The sequence below is a fragment of the Microcaecilia unicolor genome, chromosome 1 (assembly GCF_901765095.1).
Source record: "Microcaecilia unicolor chromosome 1, aMicUni1.1, whole genome shotgun sequence".
In the NCBI taxonomy this organism is placed as follows: Eukaryota; Metazoa; Chordata; class Amphibia; order Gymnophiona; family Siphonopidae; genus Microcaecilia; species Microcaecilia unicolor.
In genome coordinates this window covers 174,786,162-174,811,622 of record NC_044031.1, presented here as the reverse complement: position 1 = coordinate 174,811,622, position 25,461 = coordinate 174,786,162, and the positions used below count along the sequence as shown (strand labels likewise).

The 25,461-nt window shown below is 43.1% G+C and overlaps 1 protein-coding gene across 1 annotated transcript in view; it reads left to right on the top strand.

Moving 5' to 3' along the window:
* The window catches only part of RFTN1 (raftlin, lipid raft linker 1), a 319,836-nt gene that overhangs the window by 76,153 nt on the left and 218,222 nt on the right, over positions 1-25,461 (top strand). Inside the window, 1 exon segment of the mRNA XM_030202597.1 lies at positions 7,821-8,007. Coding sequence (XP_030058457.1) covers positions 7,821-8,007 — 187 coding nt within the window.

Below are 25,461 nucleotides of genomic sequence, written 5' to 3'. Positions count from 1 at the left end.
CACTCCCCGACGTTGCCGCCGCTGCCGCTCCCGCCCCCCTCCGTGCCGGGCCTCCTGCAGTGATATGAAAGCGCCTCTCACCTCTGTGTGAAAGCGCTGCAGGCAGGGAAGAGAGCAGGGTTGCTGGACATGGGGGGAGGGCAGGGGAGAGAGCAGGGTTGGTGGATGGGGGGAGGGAGGACAAGGGAAAGAGGAGGGTTGCTGGACATGGGGGGGGAGGGCAGGGTTTGCGGACAGGGGAGGCCATAGGAAAGAGGAGGGTTGCTGGACATGGGGGGAGGGCAGGGGACAGAGGAGGGTTGCTGAACATGGGGGGAGGGCAGGGGAGAGAGGAGGTTTGCTGAATATGGGGGGAAGGCAGGGGAGAGAGGAGGGTTGGTGGACGGGGGGGAGAGGCCAGGGGAGAGAGGAGGGCTGCTGGGCATGGGGGGAGGGCAGGGGAGAGAGCAGGGTTGCTGGACATGGGGGGAGGGCAGGGGAGAGAGCAGGGTTGCTGGACGGGGGGGAGGCCATAGGAAAACAAAAAACTCGCCTGTTTTAACGGGCTTAACAGCTAGTCCTGTTATAAATGGTTGCTGGTTGTGGGGTACAGATCCCATCTTTGGTTACTGTCTTTTCTTAGATCAAACAGATGGTGTAGTAGGTTACACCTAAGGTGATTTCTTCACAGGATAATTAAAAAAAAATAGTCTCCTCTGTGGTAGGCAGGGAGGTGTTGTTGGGAAGCTGCAGGGCTCATTATGGTGTCCTTTTATCAAGCTGCGGTAAAAAGGATCTTGGATCTCGGCGCATGTCAAAAACAGCCCCCTCCACTAGCGCAGGGCCCTTTTTACTGCATCTTGATCCACGTTAAATACATCAGCAGATAGCACTGGTCCATTTGTGTTGTCTGCTGATGTATTTCATATAAACCCATGCAATAAATGAGTGCCCTGTATACTAACTGCAGAGCATTTGCTGACCACACCCCAACCATTAGTCCATAGGCTTTGCACTTACTATGTGTTGATTTTGATACTTAATGCAAAACCATAACGCACTTTTGTAAACATCCCCCAAACTATTTATATTTAATAGTAGCATTGTCCTTTTAAAAATATTTGCATTTTAAAATTACATACAGTGGGGGAAATAAGTATTTGATCCCTTGCTGATTTTGTAAGTTTGCCCACTGACAAAGACATGAGCAGCCCATAATTGAAGGGTAGGTTATTGGTAACAGTGAGAGATAGCACATCACAAATTAAATCCGGAAAATCACATTGTGGAAAGTATATGAATTTATTTGCATTCTGCAGAGGGAAATAAGTATTTGATCCCCCACCAACCAGTAAGAGATCTGGCCCCTACAGACCAGGTAGATGCTCCAAATCAACTCGTTACCTGCATGACAGACAGCTGTCGGCAATGGTCACCTGTATGAAAGACACCTGTCCACAGACTCAGTGAATCAGTCAGACTCTAACCTCTACAAAATGGCCAAGAGCAAGGAGCTGTCTAAGGATGTCAGGGACAAGATCATACACCTGCACAAGGCTGGAATGGGCTACAAAACCATCAGTAAGACGCTGGGCGAGAAGGAGACAACTGTTGGTGCCATAGTAAGAAAATGGAAGAAGTACAAAATGACTGTCAATCGACAAAGATCTGGGGCTCCACGCAAAATCTCACCTCGTGGGGTATCCTTGATCATGAGGAAGGTTAGAAATCAGCCTACAACTACAAGGGGGGAACTTGTCAATGATCTCAAGGCAGCTGGGACCACTGTCACCACGAAAACCATTGGTAACACATTACGACATAACGGATTGCAATCCTGCAGTGCCCGCAAGGTCCCCCTGCTCCGGAAGGCACATGTGACGGCCCGTCTGAAGTTTGCCAGTGAACACCTGGATGATGCCGAGAGTGATTGGGAGAAGGTGCTGTGGTCAGATGAGACAAAAATTGAGCTCTTTGGCATGAACTCAACTCGCCGTGTTTGGAGGAAGAGAAATGCTGCCTATGACCCAAAGAACACCGTCCCCACTGTCAAGCATGGAGGTGGAAATGTTATGTTTTGGGGGTGTTTCTCTGCTAAGGGCACAGGACTACTTCACCGCATCAATGGGAGAATGGATGGGGCCATGTACCGTACAATTCTGAGTGACAACCTCCTTCCCTCCGCCAGGGCCTTAAAAATGGGTCGTGGCTGGGTCTTCCAGCACGACAATGACCCAAAACATACAGCCAAGGCAACAAAGGAGTGGCTCAGGAAGAAGCACATTAGGGTCATGGAGTGGCCTAGCCAGTCACCAGACCTTAATCCCATTGAAAACTTATGGAAGGAGCTGAAGCTGCGAGTTGCCAAGCGACAGCCCAGAACTCTTAATGATTTAGAGATGATCTGCAAAGAGGAGTGGACCAAAATTCCTCCTGACATGTGTGCAAACCTCATCATCAACTACAGAAGACGTCTGACCGCTGTGCTTGCCAACAAGGGTTTTGCCACCAAGTATTAGGTCTTGTTTGCCAGAGGGATTAAATACTTATTTCCCTCTGCAGAATGCAAATAAATTCATATACTTTCCACAATGTGATTTTCCGGATTTAATTTGTGATGTGCTATCTCTCACTGTTACCAATAACCTACCCTTCAATTATGGGCTGCTCATGTCTTTGTCAGTGGGCAAACTTACAAAATCAGCAAGGGATCAAATACTTATTTCCCCCACTGTATATCACTTCTACACAAGCTGGTTGAACTTCAAATAATGATATAGTGATTCCCCTTTTCAGAAGGAACTTGTAAAACAGTTTTTGTCTCTGGAGGCTGGCTTCTCGCTTTGGTATCCATTGCAGCTTCTGGCAACATATCTGTTCAGCCATAATTGCTGGAGGCATTATCTGTCAATCCCTTCTCATGCCTTTGTCGTCTTGATACGCAATCTTTATTTTTTACTTTTAGCTATTTCTTATTTTTCTTTTATTCCCCCATATCTGTCTGTATTTTGGTCTTGTTCTAGTCCTTTTCTTCTACTATGTGTGACTGCAATGTATAATTACCTCAAGTGTTATTTCAGACAATGGCGAGGGTCTGTTAGGAATCTCTGTAAAAATGTCCTACAGTACTCACCACCTCTCCTTCCCTCCTCATTTCAGTTCCATTCTCTCTTTTCCTAAATATATATAAACAAGAACAATGTTCTCACAGAATTCACAAAAGCTTTTTTTTTTTTAGCTCCTTTTTTTGTATGTAAGAAATAACACACAACAGGGTGCCTGTTCATACTAATCTTTGCAGTATAAAAAAGTCTCAGCTCGAACTGTGAAGCAGGTCTTTGGAGTCAGTACACCAGACCTACTCTGACTCCGACTCCTACTATATATAGTAAATATAAGAGAAATTTGATTAATTATACAAACATAGGATATTTCTTAATGTATAAAATTAGGACTAATATTACACAAAATATATTTATTTGAAGTTTGAACAAAGAACTTGAACAAAAACAATATACCTGTAAAATGATAAATTTACCGTATATTATAATGTAAGTTTTTATTTTGAAACTGGTATCGGAGTCGGGGTCGTACATTGGGGTGGAGCATGGTTGGGACATAGAGAGGGCTCCCACTTATGCAGTTTACAGAATACTGAAAATTACATGGGTGCCTGCGCACTCAGATGTTCTTAATAACACCAGCTGTATGGATAGTGTAAGTGTAAAGGCCTAGACGTTAGGTGGGTTTATACCTGGTTACAGAACACTGCCCCTTACCCTTAAGTTATACTCCAGTGGGAGGAGTGGAGCCAAAACCAGGAACTATAAAAGACAGGACCAGAGTGGGGTTAAGGAGGCTCAGAGGAAAGAAGCAAAGGCCTACTGCATATACCTTCACCACATACTTGTGAAGTGGAACCAGGTAGGCCAGGTAGGAGCAGGCCATGGAGGAATTCTTCTATTGAAAGACTAGTTTTGCATTGGATTTCTCCTTTCCCTGTGAACTCAACAGGACCCCCATTCCCAACACCATTTTAATTTTGATCACTCTAATCTGCTGCGTGGTGTCATTTTATCCAGGCCCTGCACCCACCTCACTCACAGTATCACAAGCACCTACCTCTAGACACCACTTTATAGAATTGCTCCCTGTGTTCATATGGTGTGCACTCCTTAAGAAAAGTGAGTACTATATGCAAATAGTGCAAACTTTTATCAGCAAACGATATTCATTTCAGCCCATCCCTAGTTGGCCCCTATACTTTGATTTCATTGTCAAGATTTTATGAGAGAAATGACCCTAGTAAAATTTCAGTTCAATGCAGTAAGGAAATACTCCCAAAAGACTATTCAAATGAGTAGGTCAGTGTTTTTTGGAGGGTGAGGAAGGGGGTTGTTCCAGTCTTTATATGTCCCAAATTTGAACAGAAATAAAATAAATCCCCATTGAAAACATTAAAAGAATATTTTAAAAAATGAAAAAAGGAGCAGTATTTGTTTTTACATTTTCTGCAAGGAGTTGACTTTTCATAGTGGCTGCTGCATGCAACTGGATGGTGCTATAACAGTAAGAGGAAAGAAGGCCGTGCTAGCTCTCGAACACGATAGCTGAAAAGGTAAGGGAAAGAAGATTAGCCTTCGCAAGTTTCAAGAGGACTCAGAACGAGGAAGACAGGCAAAAATACCTGAAAAGCTAAGAGAAGCTAGAAAAGCTGTCAGGAAAGCAAAGAGACAAATGGAAGAAAAGTAGCCGATATGGTAAAATTTGGGGACAAGACGTTTTTCAGATATTTAAGTGACAGGAGGAAGTGCCAAAATAGCATTGGAAGTTCAAAGCTGAGGGGGAGAAATATGTAGAAGCTGATAAGGATAAAGCTGATCTGCTTAATAATTATTTCTGTTCTGTGTTCACGGATGAAAGGCCGGGGCTAGGACCACAGAAGACAAATGCTAAGGGGGGTGGATGTGTGGTAGACAAGGACCGATTCTCAGACGACTGTGTTTGTGAGGAGTTAGCTAAACTAAAAGTAGACAAAGCGATGGGGCCTGATGGAATACAGCCAAGGGTGCTCAGGGAACTTGGAGATGTTCTGGCAGCTCCACTGTCTGACCTCTTCAATACCTCCTTAGAGTCTGGAGTGGTCCTGGAGGACTGAAGAAGGGCAGATGGGGTCCCTTTGCACAAGAGCGGAAGTAAGGAGGAGGTTGGGAATTGCAGACCTGTCAGTCTGACCTTGATGGTGAGTAAACTAATGGAAACACTTCTAAAGTGAAGGATCATGAGGTTTCTCAAATCAAATGGACTACAGGACCCGAGGCAGCATGGCTTCACTAGAGGCAGGTCATGTCAGATGAATCTGATTGATTTCTTTGACTGGGTGACCAAACAGTTGGATGCGGGAGGGGCACTAGATTTGGTGTACTTGGATTTTAGCAAAGCATTTGACATGATTCTGCACAGGTGACTGATAAATAAATTGAGTGCCCTTGTTATGGGACCTAAAGTGACTGACTGGGTTAAAAACTGGTTAAATGGGAGGAGATAGAGGGTAATGGTAAATGGAGCTTGCTCTGAGGAAAAGGATGTTATCAGTGGTGTGCTGCAGGGATCGGTCCTTGTGCCAGCCCTTTTTAACATTTTTGTGAGTGACATTGCGGAAGGGCTGTCTGGTAAGGTTTGTCTCTTTGTGGATGATACCAAACTCTGGAATAGGGTGGACACCCCAGAGGGAGTGGATGGCATGAGGAAGGATCTAGCGAAGCTTGAAGACTGGTCTGAATATTGGCAACTAAGATTTATGCTAAGAAATGTAGGGTCATGCACTTGGGTTACAATAATCCAATGGTACAGTATAGTGGGTGAAGTGCTTCTATGTATGGAAGAAGAGCAGGACTTGGGGGTAGTTGTGTCCGAAGAACTGAAGGTGGTCAAGCAGTTAGAAAAGGCAACGGTCAAAGCCAGAAGGATGCTTGAATGCATAAAGAGAGGGATAACCAGCAGGAAAAAAAAAAAGAGGTGATAGTGCCCTTGTAGGAGTAGCCTAGTGGTTAGTGCAGCGGACTTTGATCCTGGGGAACTGAGTTTGATTCCCACTGCAGCTCCTTGTGACTCTGGGCAAGTCACTTAACCCTCCATTGCCCCTGGTACAAAAATAAGTACCTGAATATATGTAAACTGCTTTGAATGTAGTTGCAAAAACCTCAGAAAGGCAGTATATCAAGTCCCATTTCCCTTTCCCCTTTCCTTTTCCCTAGTATAAGTCTCTGGTAAGGCCCCATTTGGAGTATTGTGTGCAATTCTGGAGACTGCACCTACTGAAGGATATAAACAGGATAGAGTCGGTCCATAGGGCAGCTACCAAACTGGTAAATGGTCTCTGGTCTTTTCATAAAACATAAGGGGAAAGGCTCAGTGGTGTTCCTAGGGGGGCTGACACCCGGGGCGGATCGCCGATGCACCCCGCCCCGGATGCAGCATGACCCCCCCCCCCCCGGCAAAAGAACCCCCCCCCCCCGGGTGCACGCCGCTGGGGGGGGTGCTGCGTGCGCCTGTCCTTCGTTCGTTCCATGCTCCCGCTCTGCCCTGGAACAGGAAGTAACCTGTTCCGGGGCAGAGGGAGCATGGAACGAATGATGGACAGGTGCGCGCGGCACCCCCCCCCCAGCGGCGTGCACCCGGGGCGGACCGTACCCACCGCCCCCCCCTAGGAATGCCACTGGAAAGGCTCATGGACCTCAATATATATACGCTGGAAGAGAGGTGGGAGAGAGGGGATATGATAGAGACATTTAAATACCTCAGTGACGTCAATGCACAGGAGGTGAGCCTTTTCCAAATGAAGGAGAACTCTGGAATGAGATGGCATAGGATGAAGTTAAGAGGAAATAGGCTTAGAAAGAATCTAAGAAAATACTATTTCATGAAAAGGGTGGTGGATGCGTGGAGACGAGGACTGTGTCAGAATTTAAGAAAGCATGGGACAAGCATGTGGGATCCCTTAGGAAAAGGAGGAGCTAGTGGTTACTGAGGAAGGGCAGTCTGGATGGGCCATTTGGCCCTTATCTGCCGTCATGCGTCATGATTCTATGTTTCTGTGTTTCTAATTTTAGTTTCTTGATTATATGTATGTGATGAGATGATTTCAATTTATGTTCAAAAGTATGCAGTTAGAAATTCTTGTGTGCATGCTGAGGAAGAGTGCTCAGACAATCAGAAAGCTTCTTTTGCTCCACACTTTTTCTTACTTTTTAATTTAACTTTTATGTGGCGATGCATTATAGTGGAGGAATAACCTATTGGTTAGAGTACCAGTCTTGACATCCAGAGGTGGCTGGTTCAAATCCCACTGCTGCTCCTTATGATCCTGGGCAAGTCACTTAACCCTCCATTGCCTCAGGTACAAGCTCGATTGTGAGCCCTCCAGGGATAGGGGGGATACCCAGTGTACCTGAATGTAACTCACCTTTAGCTACTACTGAAAACATTGTGAGCAAAATCTAAATAAATAAATTACAGGCCACCATGTCATGAAAATAAATAGATAAATGTACACAGCTGATTGTCATGATGACCAGTCAGAAATGAATATGTGTTTGATCAGTAAACTTTTATGCACAATTCTGTCGTGCCATCATCATCATCCTTCACCTTGTTGATCACAGTCAGAAATACACAGAGCTATAATCAACAGTAAAATAATATTTCACTAGCAAGAAACGACCAAGATACTCCAGGGTCATAACAGAAACTACATAGTATCCAGAGTCTTATGCCAGTGCTAGTACTGCAGTCGTTTTCAATATAGCTTTAACTAATTTTTTTGTTGTTGTTGTTTCTAGCTGATGTACCCTGTTCACCTGCAATCAGGCTCTCATCAGTGCAGGATCTTCCAGTTCAGCTGCAGGAACTCTACCAGCAGGGCTTTATCTTGGCTGCCGTCCACCCATTGGTCCAGCCCTGCAATGGGAAAGAAAGGATTCCCCAGGAGCAAATCTTCAGAGCTGTGCTGATGAAAAAAACAGAAAGGTATGGTAAAACTCACCTGGGGACGTAACATAGACATAACTGAGGAGTTTTGTTGCTGAATTTCGAATTGGGCTGGGAAATCATAGCATTGTAACTAATGCTGTCAATGTTTGCAGTCTACAGTCAGTAAATATCTTACTGATGATACTGGCTGGGAAGGGTTTTTTTTTTTGTCCTTTGTGTTTACAAACTATGTGAAATTTGGCAGCAGTACAAAATTAAATATGCTTCTTGTTTTGGAATGTCTCGCAATGAAAAAAAAAATAAATGCCATGTCTGCTAGTTCAGTAGATGGATCATTTGAGTCCCTTGTTATATATTGGACTACGTTCAGCTGGAAAAATATTTGCTTTAAAGAGACATGCTTCCATGGTGTGCACAGGCACTTGGGATTGCTATTAATCTGCAAGCTGTAACACAAATGTGTGGTTTATAATCCTTTCCTAGGCATGAACTGAGCTTGTCACAGAAACTATAAGAAGGTGCTTTCAGTTCTACCCAGTAAAAGGTCATTAAACAAAAATCGTATTTTCTTTTCTTTATGCATTCAAAATTATAAACACCATTGAACTAAAAAAAACCCAAGACATATTTCTTGCACATTTTATTGTTTCATGATAAAACATTTTTACACTTTATATAGGCTGTTGGCCCAAATATACATTACAGACCCTATAGTGAACAGTACATTGATACCTAACTTAAATGTTGTGTGCATAATTTGTAGCTCACACAAACTAAATCTGATAGTGAAACTTGTCTTTTTTGTTCTTGAATACTGATTATGTGGATAAACATGTTTTAAATGAAGGTGTTATGTATGTGCATAAGTGGCCCACATAACATAAGTGTGTACATTTTGGAACTGCAAATCTGTGTCATTCTAGAGTGCCTTTTTAAGTGGACTAAACATATATGTGCTGTGAAAGTATACAGAAAATCCAATATGTTAGCATTTAACTTTCAAAAAGGAGACTATGACAAAATGAGGAGAATGGTTAAAAAAAACAAAAACCTTAAAAGAGCAGCTGTGAAAGTCAAAAATTTTCATCAGGCATGGATGCTATTCAAAAATGCCATGATGGAAACCCAGATCAGATATATTCTATGTATTTAAAAAGGAGGAAGGAAGGCCAAACGACAGGTATTACTGTCCAGTGTTACTGACCAGTATGACCTCTCCGTCAGTTAAACCTCCTCCAGTAGAAAACTTTACCACTAGTTCTTAGGCAAATCTACTTTATTGCAATTCTCCCTGTGCACAAAGAGAATCCAATCTACAATCCAGCTGCTTGTAAGAACTGTGCCTATAGCAACATGGAGTCCATACCCAGCCACCCCAGAGGCAAGGAGAGGCCAGACCCACAAATAAATTATCTAGATACCCACGAAATGTAAAAAAAAAATTGTGGAACAGAGTGGGCCCAATATTCAGACCTCAGGAAGCAGCCCACATAATTGCTGCGATCAGCGCTGACCCTGGATATTTAATGCCAGGCTGTTTCCAGTGACTGGCATTGAACAGCTAGTAGAACCCAAAGCAGTGCAAAACGAGTAAAGTCATAAATAACACAGTTTATACCAAATTGTCTAACCACCCTTAGGTTTTGCCTTTGGGTTTAACAAGTAATGCCATCTGCATGTAAGGTCTAGGTAAATGTTAATCTATGTTGAAAGCATATGTCCTAAATATGTAATACTTGGTAGCAATAATAAAGCAGTGATGGAATATTCAAACAGCAGGCAGCCAACAGATTTAATTTCCACTGAAAATAATTAACCTTGTACGAACATAAATGTCATTCAGCTCCAACTGTTCTACTGCTGCTTTCCCTTAGCCATCATTATTCCAGGGACTCATCTATATTCAAAAATTAACCCCCCCCCCCCCCCATAAAAAAAGAATGTTGGCACATGTAGACTGACTCTTGACTAGAGAATGACATGGGAGCGGGTAATCACAGTAAACTGCAGTAATCCGCAGTAAAACCGCAGGAATGGGGAAAATTTTCAAAGTTTTACCGCAGGTGCAAAAAGAGGTTATTTCCCCGCCCCGCAGGAGCGGTAATAACCCCTGCACCCGCGGTACAACAGACGCCTACCTTTTTCTTGTCCTCCCTCCCTTCCTTCCAAGATCGGTGTCGTTCACTTGCTCTCCCTGCCCCCCCACCGCCGCCATCGGGTCCTGTATCACACTCTCCCTTCCCCCCTGCAAGCTCCGGTGTTATTCCCGCACATCCCCATTGTGCTCCAGCTGCAGCCAGCAGCGTTAGCAATGTAAGCACGCTGCCTTCGCACAGCCTGTTAGCCTTCTCTCTATTGCAACTTCCTGTTTCTGCTTGCTGCAGAGAGAAGGCTTCCCGACGCACAGAGTGCAGGAGAAAATACATTTATGTTTCTCTTTTACCAGTGTTTACCTGGCTTTCTTAAGGGAGATCTCTATTTCAGTTTTTCTGTGGTTCCCTGTTTTGTATAGTGAGAAAAGAATTAAATGTGCTTGGAGTTGTAGAGTGATTAGAAAAATTAGTACTCATTATTGCTTGTTATGTGAATGAATATTCCATTGCTGTTTCATTATTGCTTGCCAGACCAGTCCAGTATTATTACATTTTAAGGGCATTTGTTTTAATTCATTTTTGCAGCCCTTACATGCACATGATTTTGCTTTTTAAACCCAAAGGTAAACCTTAAGTGTGGTTAAACAGCGAGGATTCTGTGGATAGGGACAGAGTTCGCGGGGATGGGGACACAGTTCGCGGGGATGGGGCAGGGACGGGGACAAACATTGTCCCTGTGTCATTCTCTACTCTTGACTTCTGCATGAAGGTAGCTCTGCCCTCATTATTCAATATCTCTCTATTATAAATATTAATAAACAATATTAAGTGCATTTTTATAATATACCACTGCATTCCACAAAACAAAAGGAGCAAGTTCCCACAAACCATCTTTATTTTGATCTAGGCACAGGAAAAGAAAAAGATTTTGAATGCTCCCAATTCATGTTTAATGTGCGATATACATGTCATAAATAAATAAAATGCATAAATAGAAACTCTAAATGTTGAGCACCTGATTCTTATAATATGATGTCTGTTTTAGTAGCCCTTTATCAGGAGAAAAAAAATCTCTGCATGAATACAACACTTGCTATAGTGTCCCTGTAACCAGTCTCTCCAAATGACACACTGATTACAATTTACAGCAAAGTACTACTCTACCTATGAAAAGTTATTCTGTTATTATACTTCCTCTGTGTATATCCATATATGCTGCACAAGTCGGCATCTTTGAAAATATAAATGGTACCAACAAGAACGAGAAGGTGGATACAGCAGCTCATAGGTTTGTTTGTTTGTATTGTTTTGAGGGTACGGGGAGTCAATATGATGGCTTTGTGGGGGAGCGGAAAAAGCGATTAACCTCCATGGCTTCACGTTTTTGGCATCTTGCTCCTGTTCTCAATCAAACCTCCATGAGCAATGAGCTGTGTGGGCAGCGCTGAAGACAACTGCTTTCAGCTGCCCCGGTTTGTCTCGCTGCTTTGTCCCTCTCACAGGAAGTTGAAAAGGCGGGATGAAGCAGCAAACTGGCCGTAAGCAGCTGCTTTCAGCACTGCCCATGCTGTGGCTCACTGCTGGAAACAGGGAGGAGCAGTGGCGTACCAAGGGGGGGGCGGTGGGGCGCGGTCCGCCCCGGGTGCACGCTGCTGGGGGGTGCCGCGGCGTGCGCCTGTTGGGTGCAAGTTTGAATCGCTACGCTAAATTCTCTCGTTCGCTGCAGCTCCCTCCCTCTGCTCCGGAACAGGTTACTTCGTGTTCTGGGGCAGAGGGAGGGAGCTGCAGCGAACGAGAGAATTTAGCGTAACGATTTGAACTCGCAGCCGATAGGCGCGCGCCACGGCACCCCCCCCCCAGCGGCATGCACCAGGGGGGGTGTCATTTCGCCGGGGGGGGGGCATGCTGCACCCGGGGGGGGGGGGTGCATCGGCGAGCCGCCCCGGGTGTCGTCGAGTCTAGGAACACCACTGGGGAGGAGAGATGTAGCTGGCATGACCCAAAGGAAGGGAGGCTCAGCTGCCTGATGCAAGGAAAGGGTGCAGGGAGCCTGCGGATGCAAAAAACCACCTGGTTTACAAATCTCTGTAAACTTGGAAGATGTAATGGGACAGTTTAACAAATTGAAGAGTAGTAAATTACCCGGACCAGATGGTATATGTCCCAGAGTACTGATAGAATTGAAAAATGAACTTGCAGAGCTATTGTTAGTAATATGTAATATATCTTTAAAAACAAGCATTATACCATAAAATTGGAGAGTAGCCAATGTAACTCCAATTTTTAAAGGGTTCCAGAGGTGAGCTGAGAAATTATAGACCAGTGAGCCTGAAGTTGGTGTTGGATAAAATGGTAGAGGCTCTTATAAAGAACAAAATTACAGAGTATATATATAAGCATTCATTTTTTTTTAATATATCATTTTTATTGATTGCAGTGTATGCAGAAAAGTCAAACATTAGTAATTCAAATAGATGACACATAAAAACTGCTACAGTGCAATAACATTTTCATAACATTATATGACCTGCGAAACCGAACATAAGAGTAGCCATACCGGGTCAGACCAATGGTCCATCTAGCCCAGTGTCCTGTTTCCAACAGTGGCCAAGCCAGTTCACAAGTACCTGGCAGAAACCCAAATCGTCAATCAGAGAAAGAGGAACACATACAAATGTGCAAGAACTAATGTTCCTCAATCAATCATACAATATTATAAATAGGAACAAAAGAAAAAGTGATGTGGAGAGAAAAAGAGGAAAAAAGGAACCGGCGGCATCGGAGGTAAATCAGTAAACAAGCTTTCAGGTCTCTTATAGCACTTAGCTATTTCAGATCCCTGAGCCTCCTGAATGTCATTAATCATTTGCCTCTCCGGAACCCACACCTCTATATATGTTTTACAATCTTTGTTAGTATTTTTATTAAACATATATAGAGGTTTGGGTTCCGGAGAGGCAAATGATTAATGACATTCAGGAGGCTCAGGGATCTGAAATAGCTAAGTGCTATAAGAGACCTGAAAGCCTGTTTACTGATTTACCTCCGATGCCTCCGGTTTCTTTTTTCCTCTTTTTCTCTCTTTTGTTTTATTTAGTACATAGGACCTTAAAATATCAAAGACAAAAAATAGTGACTACTTATCCCTGCATCTGCAGCTTTAGCGCTGAATCAAAACTGTTATGACTGTCCGCCGTTGATATCTTGGTGGAAACAGCGTTTCGGTCAAAAGACCTGCTTCCGGGGACTGCTGAAAGTCGCAATAATTGCGGCCGGCGTACCGGCTCAGATTAGTCAAGATGAACAGGCTCAAGCCACGGGGAAGCAACTGCTTGCCCTGGGATATGTAGCATAGAATGTTGCCACGATTTGGGTGAAAAACCAGGAGTTCCAGAGTGAAGATGAACAAAACTTTATTAATCAGTATATTGACTCGACACAACATTGTGTTTCGGCCAAAGGGCCTACATCTTGCTGTTTTGTTCTTTATATTAGCTTTTCACTTTAAAATCACATCACATTTGCATAGCATTTAAATGTTAAATTTTATATTTGTTATATATATTTTAAGCTTTATTTACTTTCAAGATGTTCATGTTTCATGACATATGAATGCTCTAGCTGTTCTGTTTTTTTATTTTTTTTATTTTCTCATTTGATATTTGCACAGTTTTCAGATTATATATGTATTATCATTTGTTTTTAGTGTTATATTCTTTTATATTTTGTTTATATATTGTTTTTATTTGTAGACTCCTGATGTAGGCCCTTTGGCCGAAACACAACGTTGTGTCGAGTCAATATACTGATTAATAAAGTTTGGTTCATCTTTACTCTGGAACTCCTGGTTTTTTACCCACTGCTTTGTTGTATTGTGACTATCCGTGGGACTTCGTTGAGTTCTCCACGTTTGTGGATTCTCTACTGCCACGATTTGGGTTTCACCATGTCTGTCTCAATAACAGACTATGTACTTTTCCTCCAGGAATTTGTCCAAACCTTTTTTAACCCAGATATGCTAACTGCTGTTACCACATCCTCCGGCAAAGAGTTCCAGAGCTTAACTATTTGTTGAGTGAAAAAATATTTCCTCCTATTTGTTCTAAAAATATTTTCATGTAACTTCCTTGTGTCCCCTAGTCTTTGTACGTTTGGAACGAGTAAAAAATCAATTTACTTCTCATTCTACACCACTCAGGATTTTGTAGACCTCAATTATATCTCCCCTCATCTGTCTCTTTTCCAAGCTGAAGAGCCCTAACCTCTTTAGCCTTTCCTCATATGAGAGGACTTCCATCCCCTCTATCATTTTGGCCGCTCTTCTTTGAACCTTTTCTAATTCCGCTGTATCTTTTTTGAGATATGGCAACCAGAACTGAACACAATACTTAAGGTGAGGCCACACTGTGGAGCGATACAGAGGCATCATAGTATTGTCCGTCTTATTAACGATCCCTTTCCTAATAATTCCTAGCATCTTGTTTGCTTTTTTGGCCACCGTTGCACACTGAGCAGAAGAATTAGCTGTATTATCTACAACCACACCTAGATCTTTTTCTTGAGTGCTAACCCCCAAGGTGGACCCTAGCATCAGGTAACTATGATTCAGATTATTCTTTCCAATGTGCATCACCTTGCATTTGTCCGCATTAAAATTCATCTGCCATTTGGATGCCCAGTCTTCCAATTTCCTAAGGTCTTCCTGCAATATTTCATAGTCCGCACGTGTTTTAACAACCTTGAATATTTTTGTATCATCTGCAAATTTAATCACTCCACTTGTCATTCCGGTTTCCATATCATTCATAAATATGTTAAGTAGCACTGGTCCCAGTACTGATCCCTGCAACACTCCACCCTCCTGCATTGAGAGAAATGACCATTTAACCCTACCCTCTGTTTTAGCTTTCTGAAAATCTAGATACACTACATCAACCAGCTCACCTTTATCCACATATTTATTTATGCCTTCAAAAAATGAAGCAAATTGGTGAGGCAAGACCTCCCTTGGCTGAACCCATGCTGACTCTGTCCCATTAAACCATGTTTGTCTATATATTCTGTAATTTTATTCTTGATAATAGTTTCTACTATTCTGCCCGGCACTGATATCAGGCTTACCAGTCTGTAATTTCACAGATCACCCCTGGAGCCCTTTCTAAAAATTGTTGTCACATTGCCCCTTCTCCAATCTTCGGGTACTAAGGACGATTTTAATGACAGGTTACATAGTACTAACAGCAGATCAGCAAATTCATGCTTGAGTTCTTTGAGTACCCTTGGATGTATGCCATCCAGTTCAGCTACTCAAAGAACTCAAACATAACCTTTCTCCTAACAACCCCCAGTCCACACCACTAACACTCATACAAGGGAAGGGAAGGGAAAGGAAAGGAATGGGGCTTGATATACTGCCTTTCTGTGGTTAATCAAAGTGGTGTACATATTATATATAGGTACTTATTTTGTACCTACACACTCATTCCAACAGTTACATGACCAGTATGGATAAGGTTCAGCAAAATTAGTGTTCCCACGCCCAGAGCGCCATCATATATATTTATTTTTGTAGCGCCGGTGCTAATCCAGTAGTAATCGGGCTGTGCCGCGCACTGCCAGGTTACCGCTGGGCTAGCATGGGAGCCCCTACTGCTACCTCAATGGGTGGCATTAAGGGACCCCCCTTGAAATATCCGCTGCGGTAAAAGGGAGCCTCGCCAAGCGTCAAAAACACGCGCTGATGCCGCAGCTTGGTAATAGGGTCCCTAACTGATTATAGTTAAGGTGGAAGAAGAAGACAAAGGCTGCTATAAAGAAGCTTGGATTAATGAGACAAAGCCAACATGGATTTAGTCAAGAGAAATCTTTGCCTCACCAATCTACTACATTTCTTTGAAAGAATGAATAAATGTGGATAAAGGTGAGCTGGTTGATATGGAGGGGCATAATCGAACGGGGATGCCCATCTCTAAGGATGTCCCAGCGAAGGGGCGGGGCATCCCATATTATCGAAACAAGATGGGCAGCCATCTTTCGTTTCGATAATACGGTCAGGGACACCCAAATCTCCACATTTAGGTCGACCTTAGAGATGGGTGACCTTGGTTTTCGCTGATAATGGAAACCGAGGACGCCCATCTCAAAAATGACCAAATCCAAGGCATTTGGTCGTGGGAGGAGCCAGCATTCGTAGTGCACTGGTCCCCCTCACATGGCAGGACACCAACCGGGCACCCTAGGGGGCACTGCAATGGACTTCACAAATTGCTCCCAGGTACATAGCTCCCTTACCTTGGGTGCTGAGCCCCCCAAAACCCACTCTACAACTATACACCACTACCATAGCCCTTGGGGATGAAGGGGGGCACCTACATGTGGGTACAGTGGGTTGCGGGTGGGTTTTGGAGGGCTCCCATTTACCACCACAAGTGTAACAGGTGGGGGGGGGGGGCCTGGGTCCGCCTGCCTGAAGGGCACTGCACCCACTAAAAACTGCTCCAGGGACCTGCATACTGCTGTGATGGAGCTGGGTATGACATTTGAGGCTGGCATAGAGGCTGGAAAAAATGTTTTTTAATTTTTTTTAGGGTGGGAGACCACTGGGGGAGTAAGAGGAGGTCATCCCCGATTCCCTCTGGTGGTCATCTGGTCAGTTCGGGCACCTTTTCGAGGCTTAGTCGTGAAAAAAAAGGAACCAAGTAAAGTCGGCCAAATGCTCGTCGGGGATGCCCTTCTTTTTTCCATTATCGGCCGAGGACACCCATCTCTTAGCCATGCCCCTGTCCCGCCTTCGGTACGCCGCCGACATCCCCACGACGGAAAACAGTTGAGGACGCCCAAAATCGGCTTTCAATTATGCCGATTTTGGGCGACCCTGGGAGAAGGACGCCCATCTCCCGATTTGTGTCGAAAGATGGGCGCCCTTCTCTTTCAAAAATGTCCCTGATTGTGTATCTGGATTTTCAAAAGGCATTTTATAAAGTACCTCATGAAAGACTCCTGAGGAAATTACAAAGTCATGGGATAGAAGATAATGTCCTATTGTGGATTAAAAACTGGATAAAAGTTAGAAAACAGAGAGTAAAATTAAATGGTCAACATTCTCAATGGTGAAAAGTAGATAGTAGGGTTCCCCAGGGGTCTCTGCTGGGACCGCTGCTTTTAAATGTATTTATAAATGATCTAGAGATGGGAATAACTAGTGAAGTCATTAAATTTTCTGATGACAAAGGTATTCAAAGTTGTTAAATCACAAGAGGATTGTGAAAAATTGCAAGAGGACCATACGAGACTGGGAGGCTGGGCATCCAAATGGCAGATGACATTTAATGTGATCAAGTGCAAAGTGATGCATATGTGAAAGAGAAACCCAAACTATAGCTACGTGATGCAAGGCTCCATATTAGAAATCACTGCCCAGGAAAGGATCTAGGTGTCATTGTTGATGATACATTGAAACCCTCTGCTGAGTGTGCAGTGGTGGCTAAGAAAGCAAATAGAATGTTAGGAATTATTAGGAATGGAAAACAAAAATGAGAATGTTATAATGCCTTTGTATCACTCTATGGTGCAACCACACCTCAAATTCTGGTCATTGCATCTCAAAAGATAGGGATCTTCAGCTTGGAGAATAGCGGGCTGAGGGGAAATATGATAGAGGTCTATAAAATACTGAGTTGAGTGAAACCAGTAGATGTGAATTGCTGGTTTGCTCTTTCCAATAATACTAGGACCAGGGGGCACGCAATGAAGATGTTAAGTAGTAAATTTAAAACAAACCAGAGAAAATATTTCTTCACTCAGGGCCCTGCTTACTAAGCTGCGCTAGAGGCACGCTAACTGTATAGATGCCCATAATATTCCTATGGGCATCTACATGATTAGCGGGCACTAAAAATGCTTGCACACCTTAGTAACGGGGCTCTTAATGTGTAATTAAACTCTGGAATTCTTTGCCAGAGAATGTGGTAAAAGCAGTTAGCTTAGCAGAGATTTAAAAAGGTTTGGATAATTTTCTAAAAGAAAAGTCCATAAGCCATTATTAGATGGACTTGGGAAAATCCACTGCTTATTTCTAGGATAAGCAGCATAAAATCTCTTTTACTGTTTTGGGATCTTGCCAGATACTTGTGACCTAGATTGACTACTGGGCTTGATGGATCTTCGGTCTGTTCCAGTATGGCAATTCTTATATTCTGAATTAATTCAGTTTCACACATTACTCCTTATATGACATGCATAGGTCCTGACTAAGCCTTTCAAACTGGTACATTTCATTGAAGGAGGCAGCCGGACAGAGAGGGCAATTTTATAACAGGGTGCCTAGCTTAAGTAAATAGGAAGGTGCCTGCTTTGCTGCTGTTTTATAAAGACACGTAGGCATCTAAGATAATTTATTTACCGTACACTGCCTTGAGGGGCCCATTCAGTTCATATGGGCTTCCTCTCATTTGCTGTGAGGGAATCGCTAGCACAGCTTTGTAAAAGAATCCCGGAATTTGATATTTTTGTTTTTATATGTGACCATATATTTCATACAGTATTTTAAATGTGATTTATATACCATCTTGACTGGGATTTCCCAGTATAAAAAGAAGAGTGTATATAAAGATTTTAAATAAAAAAATAAATTATACATGTGAAAATGGTTTATAAAATTGCCCCTAGAATACCCTGTTTTCAAAAGAGAGAGAAGCTAAAAACACGATCATTTAAGATAGTTACGTGCGAAGGGTGCTGCCATTTTAAAGAGGCTTTGTAGAACATTGGGGCCCTATCAGTCTTCATGTTGTTAGTTTCAATGACATCCCACACCTCTTAAGTTTCATACATTATTTTCATATTTATTTGGGTTTTTCCAAAATGTAAGAACAGTTAGCTTTTTCTATATTTTTTTAAAGTTGATGTAGCAACAGTGATTATGAAATTCATGATTGCTCATAGGTCTATTAATAGTGAGATTTACGAAGATATTAAGAGAAGCATTTTAGAAAGGGTGTGTAGAGGGGAATTCCAATGTCCTTGTCAGGACCTGTGGAATTCCCTTAATATTTTACAAGAGGTTCTGCAAATTTAGGGGCCCTTTTACTAAGCCAGGTAGGCGCCTAGGCGGGCCAATTCGTAACTACCGCCCCGGCTACCGCATGGCCCAACTGATAATTTCATTTTTTACACACGTCCACACGTCGCGCTAACCAGGCGGTAATCGACATTTTACGCACGGTGATGATTACAGCCCGGTTAACGCGTGAGACCTTACTACTAAGTCAGTGACAGTGGCGGTAAGGTCTCAGGCCCAAAATGGACACTCACCAATTTTCATTTTGCCACACGTCCATTTTCGGCCAAAAAAAGGCCTTTTTTGCAGGCGTGCTAAAAATGGACCTGTGTGCGTCCAATATACACATCTACAACAGTGCAGGCCATTTTTCAGTGCACCTTAGTAAAAGGACCCCTTAAAGCCTCTTACAAACAGGGGCAGGGCTGCACATCCCTGCCGTTCCATGTCCAGAGTGAGCAGCAATTGTAGAAAGCTGGACATGGGAGAAAAAAAATGTACTTCTTTTGTGTTCTCTACTTTTTTTGTTGCTTTTAGCAGCTTTCTAAAATCCTTAATCTAATCTAGTCGTTTATAAATCGATTATTCCCCAAAGGTCCTGAGCAGTATTATAACCCAAAGAAGCCAATTACAACATTGGGAAAATACAAGCTAAAAATAAATACAGTGAATGTATATAATTATAAATATTTATGAAAAGAAAGGTTTTTAACTGTTTACGGAGTGATTTGTTAGATCTTTCCTGCTTAGTAGGTCCAGGGGAGGCTATTCTAAAGATGTACAGATTGAGGAAGGAAAGAGCTATGCAAGTGTCATTTATAATTGACTCCCTTACAGACAGAATTTCTAGTCTTGTGAAAAAAAAAGGATCAAGCTGAGACTGGTCTGTTCAACAAGGCAATTACAGTGAACTTTATTTAGAAGACTCACCATAGAAAGTTTTAAAAATAATATATGAAATTTTATAAATGATCCTTGTGCTGATTGAGAGTCGGTGAAGATTCATCAGGAGGCAAGTGAACCTATCATATCATTTGCATCTAAAAATCAGTATTGTAGCTGTATTCGGAAGACGTTGGAGCCTTTTTAATAACTTTTCTGAAGCAACATAGAATTAATAATCTAAAGACCTCTTTTACTAAACTGTGCTAGCAATTCCCGTGTGGTAAATGCGATGCAGCGCGTTGGCAGCACCAGGAATCGCTAGCACGGTTTAGTAAAAGAGTTTCTAAGAGGACTAACAGGGCAAAGTGTTCCTCAAGATCAATCTGTGTTGCAGTTTGAAGAAAACTTCCCTTGTTAGAAAATCAATTTGAGGTTCAAAAGAAAGTGTGAATCTAATATAATTCCCAGAACCCGGAAAGTTTTCTCAACCTGCAAACATTCATCATGACCCAATGAGATAGGTAGAAGTATGTCTACCACAGAATTACTAAACCATAGTGTATTAGTCTTATCAGCATTTAACTATAACAAATGTGAACATGCCCAGTTTTTAATATTATTGATACTGTTAGCTGTCTCACCATAAGTACTGCTTAAATCATTTTAAACTGGTACAATTACAAAGATATTGACAAAGGAGAAAAAATTCCTGAAAGAAGAAAGTGGGGGCCCCGCAGAGAGAAGATTTTTCACCATTTTTTAAAACACAATAACTATGTAAATCAGAGAACCAATTAAGGGGTCCTTTTACTAAGGTGCGCTGAAAAGTGGCCTGTGGTAGTGTAGATGCAAGTTCTGTGCGCGCTCAGAATCATTTTCAGCGCACCTTTAAAAAATGCCTTTTTAAAATTTTTGCTGAAAATGGATGTGCAGCAAAATGAAAATTGCCATGAAATTGCAATGAAAATTGCCTGAGACCTTACCGCCAGCCATTGACTTAGTGGTAAAGTCTCACACGGTAACCAGTTGGTAATGACCTATGCGCATCAAATGCCACTTGGCGTGCACCCAATACGCGCATCTGAAGATTTTCAGACATATTGGACGCGCACCAAAAATGAAATTACCGCAAGAGCCATGTGGTAGCTGGGTGGTAACTCCATTTAAGCATGTGTTGAGCACGCATAGATGCTTACGCGGCTTAGTAAAAGGGCTCCTAAGAAATAAACCTGATATTCCAAGCTCAGTAATTCTCTAGTAGCAAGATATGAGTAACCATATCAAATGCACCTAATATATCTAACTGAATATATCAAATGCACCTAATATATCTAACAGAAGAAAAAGATTCCACTGAAATGTAGATGGAAAGCGATGACCACAAATGCTCGCAGTCTAAGCAATAAAGTTCATGACCTTCAAGTCCTGATGTTGGAGGCAGACTTAGACGTTGTTGCAATCACGGAGACATGGCTCAATGGTTCTCATGAATGGGATGCAAACATACCAGGCTATAATCTATTTAGGAAGGCTAGAGATGGTTGTAAAGGTGGAGGAGTAGCTCTGTATGTGAGAAATGACATTGCAGCGACTGAAATGACAGGGACCTGGGGAAAGGAAGAAGCGATATGGATCACCTTAAATAGAGATGATAGAACCTCTGTCCACGTGGGTGTTGTCTACAGACCTCCCACACAATTGGAGGAACTAGATAAAGATCTGATCGCAGATATTCAAAAGTTGGGAAGGAAGAGAGAGGTGCTGTTGCTGGGAGATTTCAATCTGCCGGATGTAGATTGGAAGGTTCCATCTGCGGAATCGGAAAGAAGTAGAGAGATTGTGGATGCTTTTCAAAGTGCTCTGCTCAGACAAATGGTGACGGAACCCATGAGGGAGGGAGCGACACTGGATCTGGTGCTCACAAATGGGGATAGTGTATCAAATGTCTGAGTGGGTGCCCACCTGGGCAGCAATGACTATCAAACAGTTTGGTTTGATATGACAGCTGAAGTGAAGGGCGGCCACTCAAAACTGAAAGTCCTGGACTTCAAGCATGCTGACTTTAGTAAAATGGGGGAATACCTGAGGAAGGAACTGATGGTCTGGGAGGACATACAAGAAGTGGAAGGACAGTGGTCCAGGCTGAAAGAAGCTATAAATATGGCCACAAACCTTTATGCAAGGAGAGTAAATAAAAGCAAGAGAACAAGGAAACCGATATGATTCTCCAAGCAAATGGCTGAGAAAATAAAGGCTAAAGAGTTGGTGTTCCTGAAATACAGAAAAACTCAAGAAGAGGAACACGGAGAGGAATACCGGATGAAACTGAAAGAAGCCAAGAGAGAAATACGTCTGGCGAAAGCGCAAGCGGAAGAACAAATGGCTAGAAAGGTAAGGAGGGGTGACAAAAATGTCTTCAGGTATGTTAGTGAAAGGAGGAAGACCAAAAAGGGAATTGTGAGACTGAAAGATGCTGCAAACCGCTATGTAGATAATGATGAAGAAAAAGCAAATTTGCTAAATAGATACTTTTGTTCTGTTTTCACAGAAGAAAATCCTGGAGAAGGACCACAATTGACTGGCAAAAGTACATATGAGAATGGAGTGGATATAGCACCGTTCACGGAAGACAGTGTGTATGAACAACTTGAAAATCTTAAGGTGGACAAAGCCATGGGACCGGACGGGATCCACCCCAGGATATTGAGGGAGCTCAGAGAGGTTCTGGCGGGTCCTCTTAAAGATTTGTATAATAAATCCTTGGAGACGGGAGAGGTTCTGTGGGATTGGAGAACAGCGGATGTGGTCCCTCTTCACAAAAGTGGTGATAGGGAAGAAGCTGGAAACTACAGGCCGGTAAGCCTCACTTCGGTTATTGGAAAAGTAATGGAAGCGATGCTGAAGGAAAGGATAGTGAATTTCCTGGAAGCCAATAAGTTGCATGATCCGAGACAACATGGTTTTACCAAAGGTAAATCGTGCCAAACGAATCTCATTGAATTCTTTGACTGGGTGACCAGAGAATTGAATCATGGACGTGCTATAGACGTAATCTACTTAGATTTCAGCAAAGCTTTTGACATGGTTCCCCACAGGAGGCTCTTGAATGAATAAACTTGACAGGCTGAAGATAGGACCCGGCGTGGTGAACTGGATTAGGAACTGGTTGATGGGCAGACGCCAGAGGGTGGTGGTTAATAGAATTCGCTCGGATGAGGGAAAGTTGAGCAGTGGAGTGCCTCAGGGATCGGTGCTGGGGCCGATTCTGTTCAATATATTTGTGAGTGACATTGCCAAAGGGTTAGAAGGTAAAGTTTGCCTTTTTGCAGATGATACTAAGATTTGAAACAGAGTGGACACCCAGGAGGGAGTGGAAAACATGAAAAAGGATCTGCAGAAGCTAGAAGAATGGTGTAAGGTTTGGCAATTAAAATTCAATGCGAAGAAATGCAAAGTGATGCACTTAGGGAGTAGAAATCCACGGGAGACGTACAGTGGTGGAAATAAGTATTTGATCCCTTGCTGATTTTGTAAGTTTGCCCACTGACAAAGACATGAGCAGCCCATAATTGAAGGGTAGGTTATTGGTAACAGTGAGAGATAGCACATCACAAATTAAATCCGGAAAATCACATTGTGGAAAGTATATGAATTTATTTGCATTCTGCAGAGGGAAATAAGTATTTAATCCCTCTGGCAAACAAGACCTAATACTTGGTGGCAAAACCCTTGTTGGCAAGCACAGCGGTCAGACGTCTTCTGTAGTTGATGATGAGGTTTGCACACATGTCAGGAGGAATTTTGGTCCACTCCTCTTTGCAGATCATCTCTAAATCATTAAGAGTTCTGGGCTGTCGCTTGGCAACTCGCAGCTTCAGCTCCCTCCATAAGTTTTCAATGGGATTAAGGTCTGGTGACTGGCTAGGCCACTCCATGACCCTAATGTGCTTCTTCCTGAGCCACTCCTTTGTTGCCTTGGCTGTATGTTTTGGGTCATTGTCGTGCTGGAAGACCCAGCCACGACCCATTTTTAAGGCCCTGGCGGAGGGAAGGAGGTTGTCACTCAGAATTGTACGGTACATGGCCCCATCCATTCTCCCATTGATGCGGTGAAGTAGTCCTGTGCCCTTAGCAGAGAAACACCCCCAAAACATAACATTTCCACCTCCATGCTTGACAGTGGGGACGGTGTTCTTTGGGTCATAGGCAGCATTTCTCTTCCTCCAAACACGGCGAGTTGAGTTCATGCCAAAGAGCTCAATTTTTGTCTCATCTGACCACAGCACCTTCTCCCAATCACTCTCGGCATCATCCAGGTGTTCACTGGCAAACTTCAGACGGGCTGTCACATGTGCCTTCCGGAGCAGGGGGACCTTGCCGGCACTGCAGGATTGCAATCCGTTATGTCGTAATGTGTTACCAATGGTTTTCGTGGTGACAGTGGTCCCAGCTGCCTTGAGATCATTGACAAGTTCCCCCCTTGTAGTTGTAGGCTGATTTCTAACCTTCCTCATGATCAAGGATACCCCACGAGGTGAGATTTTGCGTGGAGCCCCAGATCTTTGTCGATTGACAGTCATTTTGTACTTCTTCCATTTTCTTACTTTGGCACCAACAGTTGTCTCCTTCTCGCCCAGCGTCTTACTGATGGTTTTGTAGCCCATTCCAGCCTTGTGCAGGTGTATGATCTTGTCCCTGACATCCTTAGACAGCTCCTTGCTCTTGGCCATTTTGTAGAGGTTAGAGTCTGACTGATTCACTGAGTCTGTGGACAGGTGTCTTTCATACAGGTGACCATTGCCGACAGCTGTCTGTCATGCAGGTAACGAGTTGATTTGGAGCATCTACCTGGTCTGTAGGGGCCAGATCTCTTACTGGTTGGTGGGGGATCAAATACTTATTTCCCTCTGCAGAATGCAAATAAATTCATATACTTTCCACAATGTGATTTTCCGGATTTAATTTGTGATGTGCTATCTCTCACTGTTACCAATAACCTACCCTTCAATTATGGGCTGCTCATGTCTTTGTCAGTGGGCAAACTTACAAAATCAGCAAGGGATCAAATACTTATTTCCACCACTGTATGTGTTAGGCGGAAAGAGTCTGATATGTACAGATGGGGAGAGGGATCTTGGGGTGATAGTATCTGAGGATCTGAAGGCGACGAAACAGTGTGACAAGGCAGTGGCCGTAGCTAGAAGGTTGCTAGGCTGTATAGAGAGAGGTGTGACCAGCAGAAGAAAGGAGGTGTTGATGCCCCTGTATAAGGCCCCACCTTTTCCGTAGATGGGAAGGAAATAGAACTAGAGGACATGAAATAAAATTGAAGGGGGGCAGACTCAAGAAAAATGTCAGGAAGTATTTTTTTACGGAGAGAGTGGTGGATATTTGGAATGCCCTCCCGTGGGAGGTGGTGGAGATGAAAACGGTAACGGAATTCAAAAATGCATG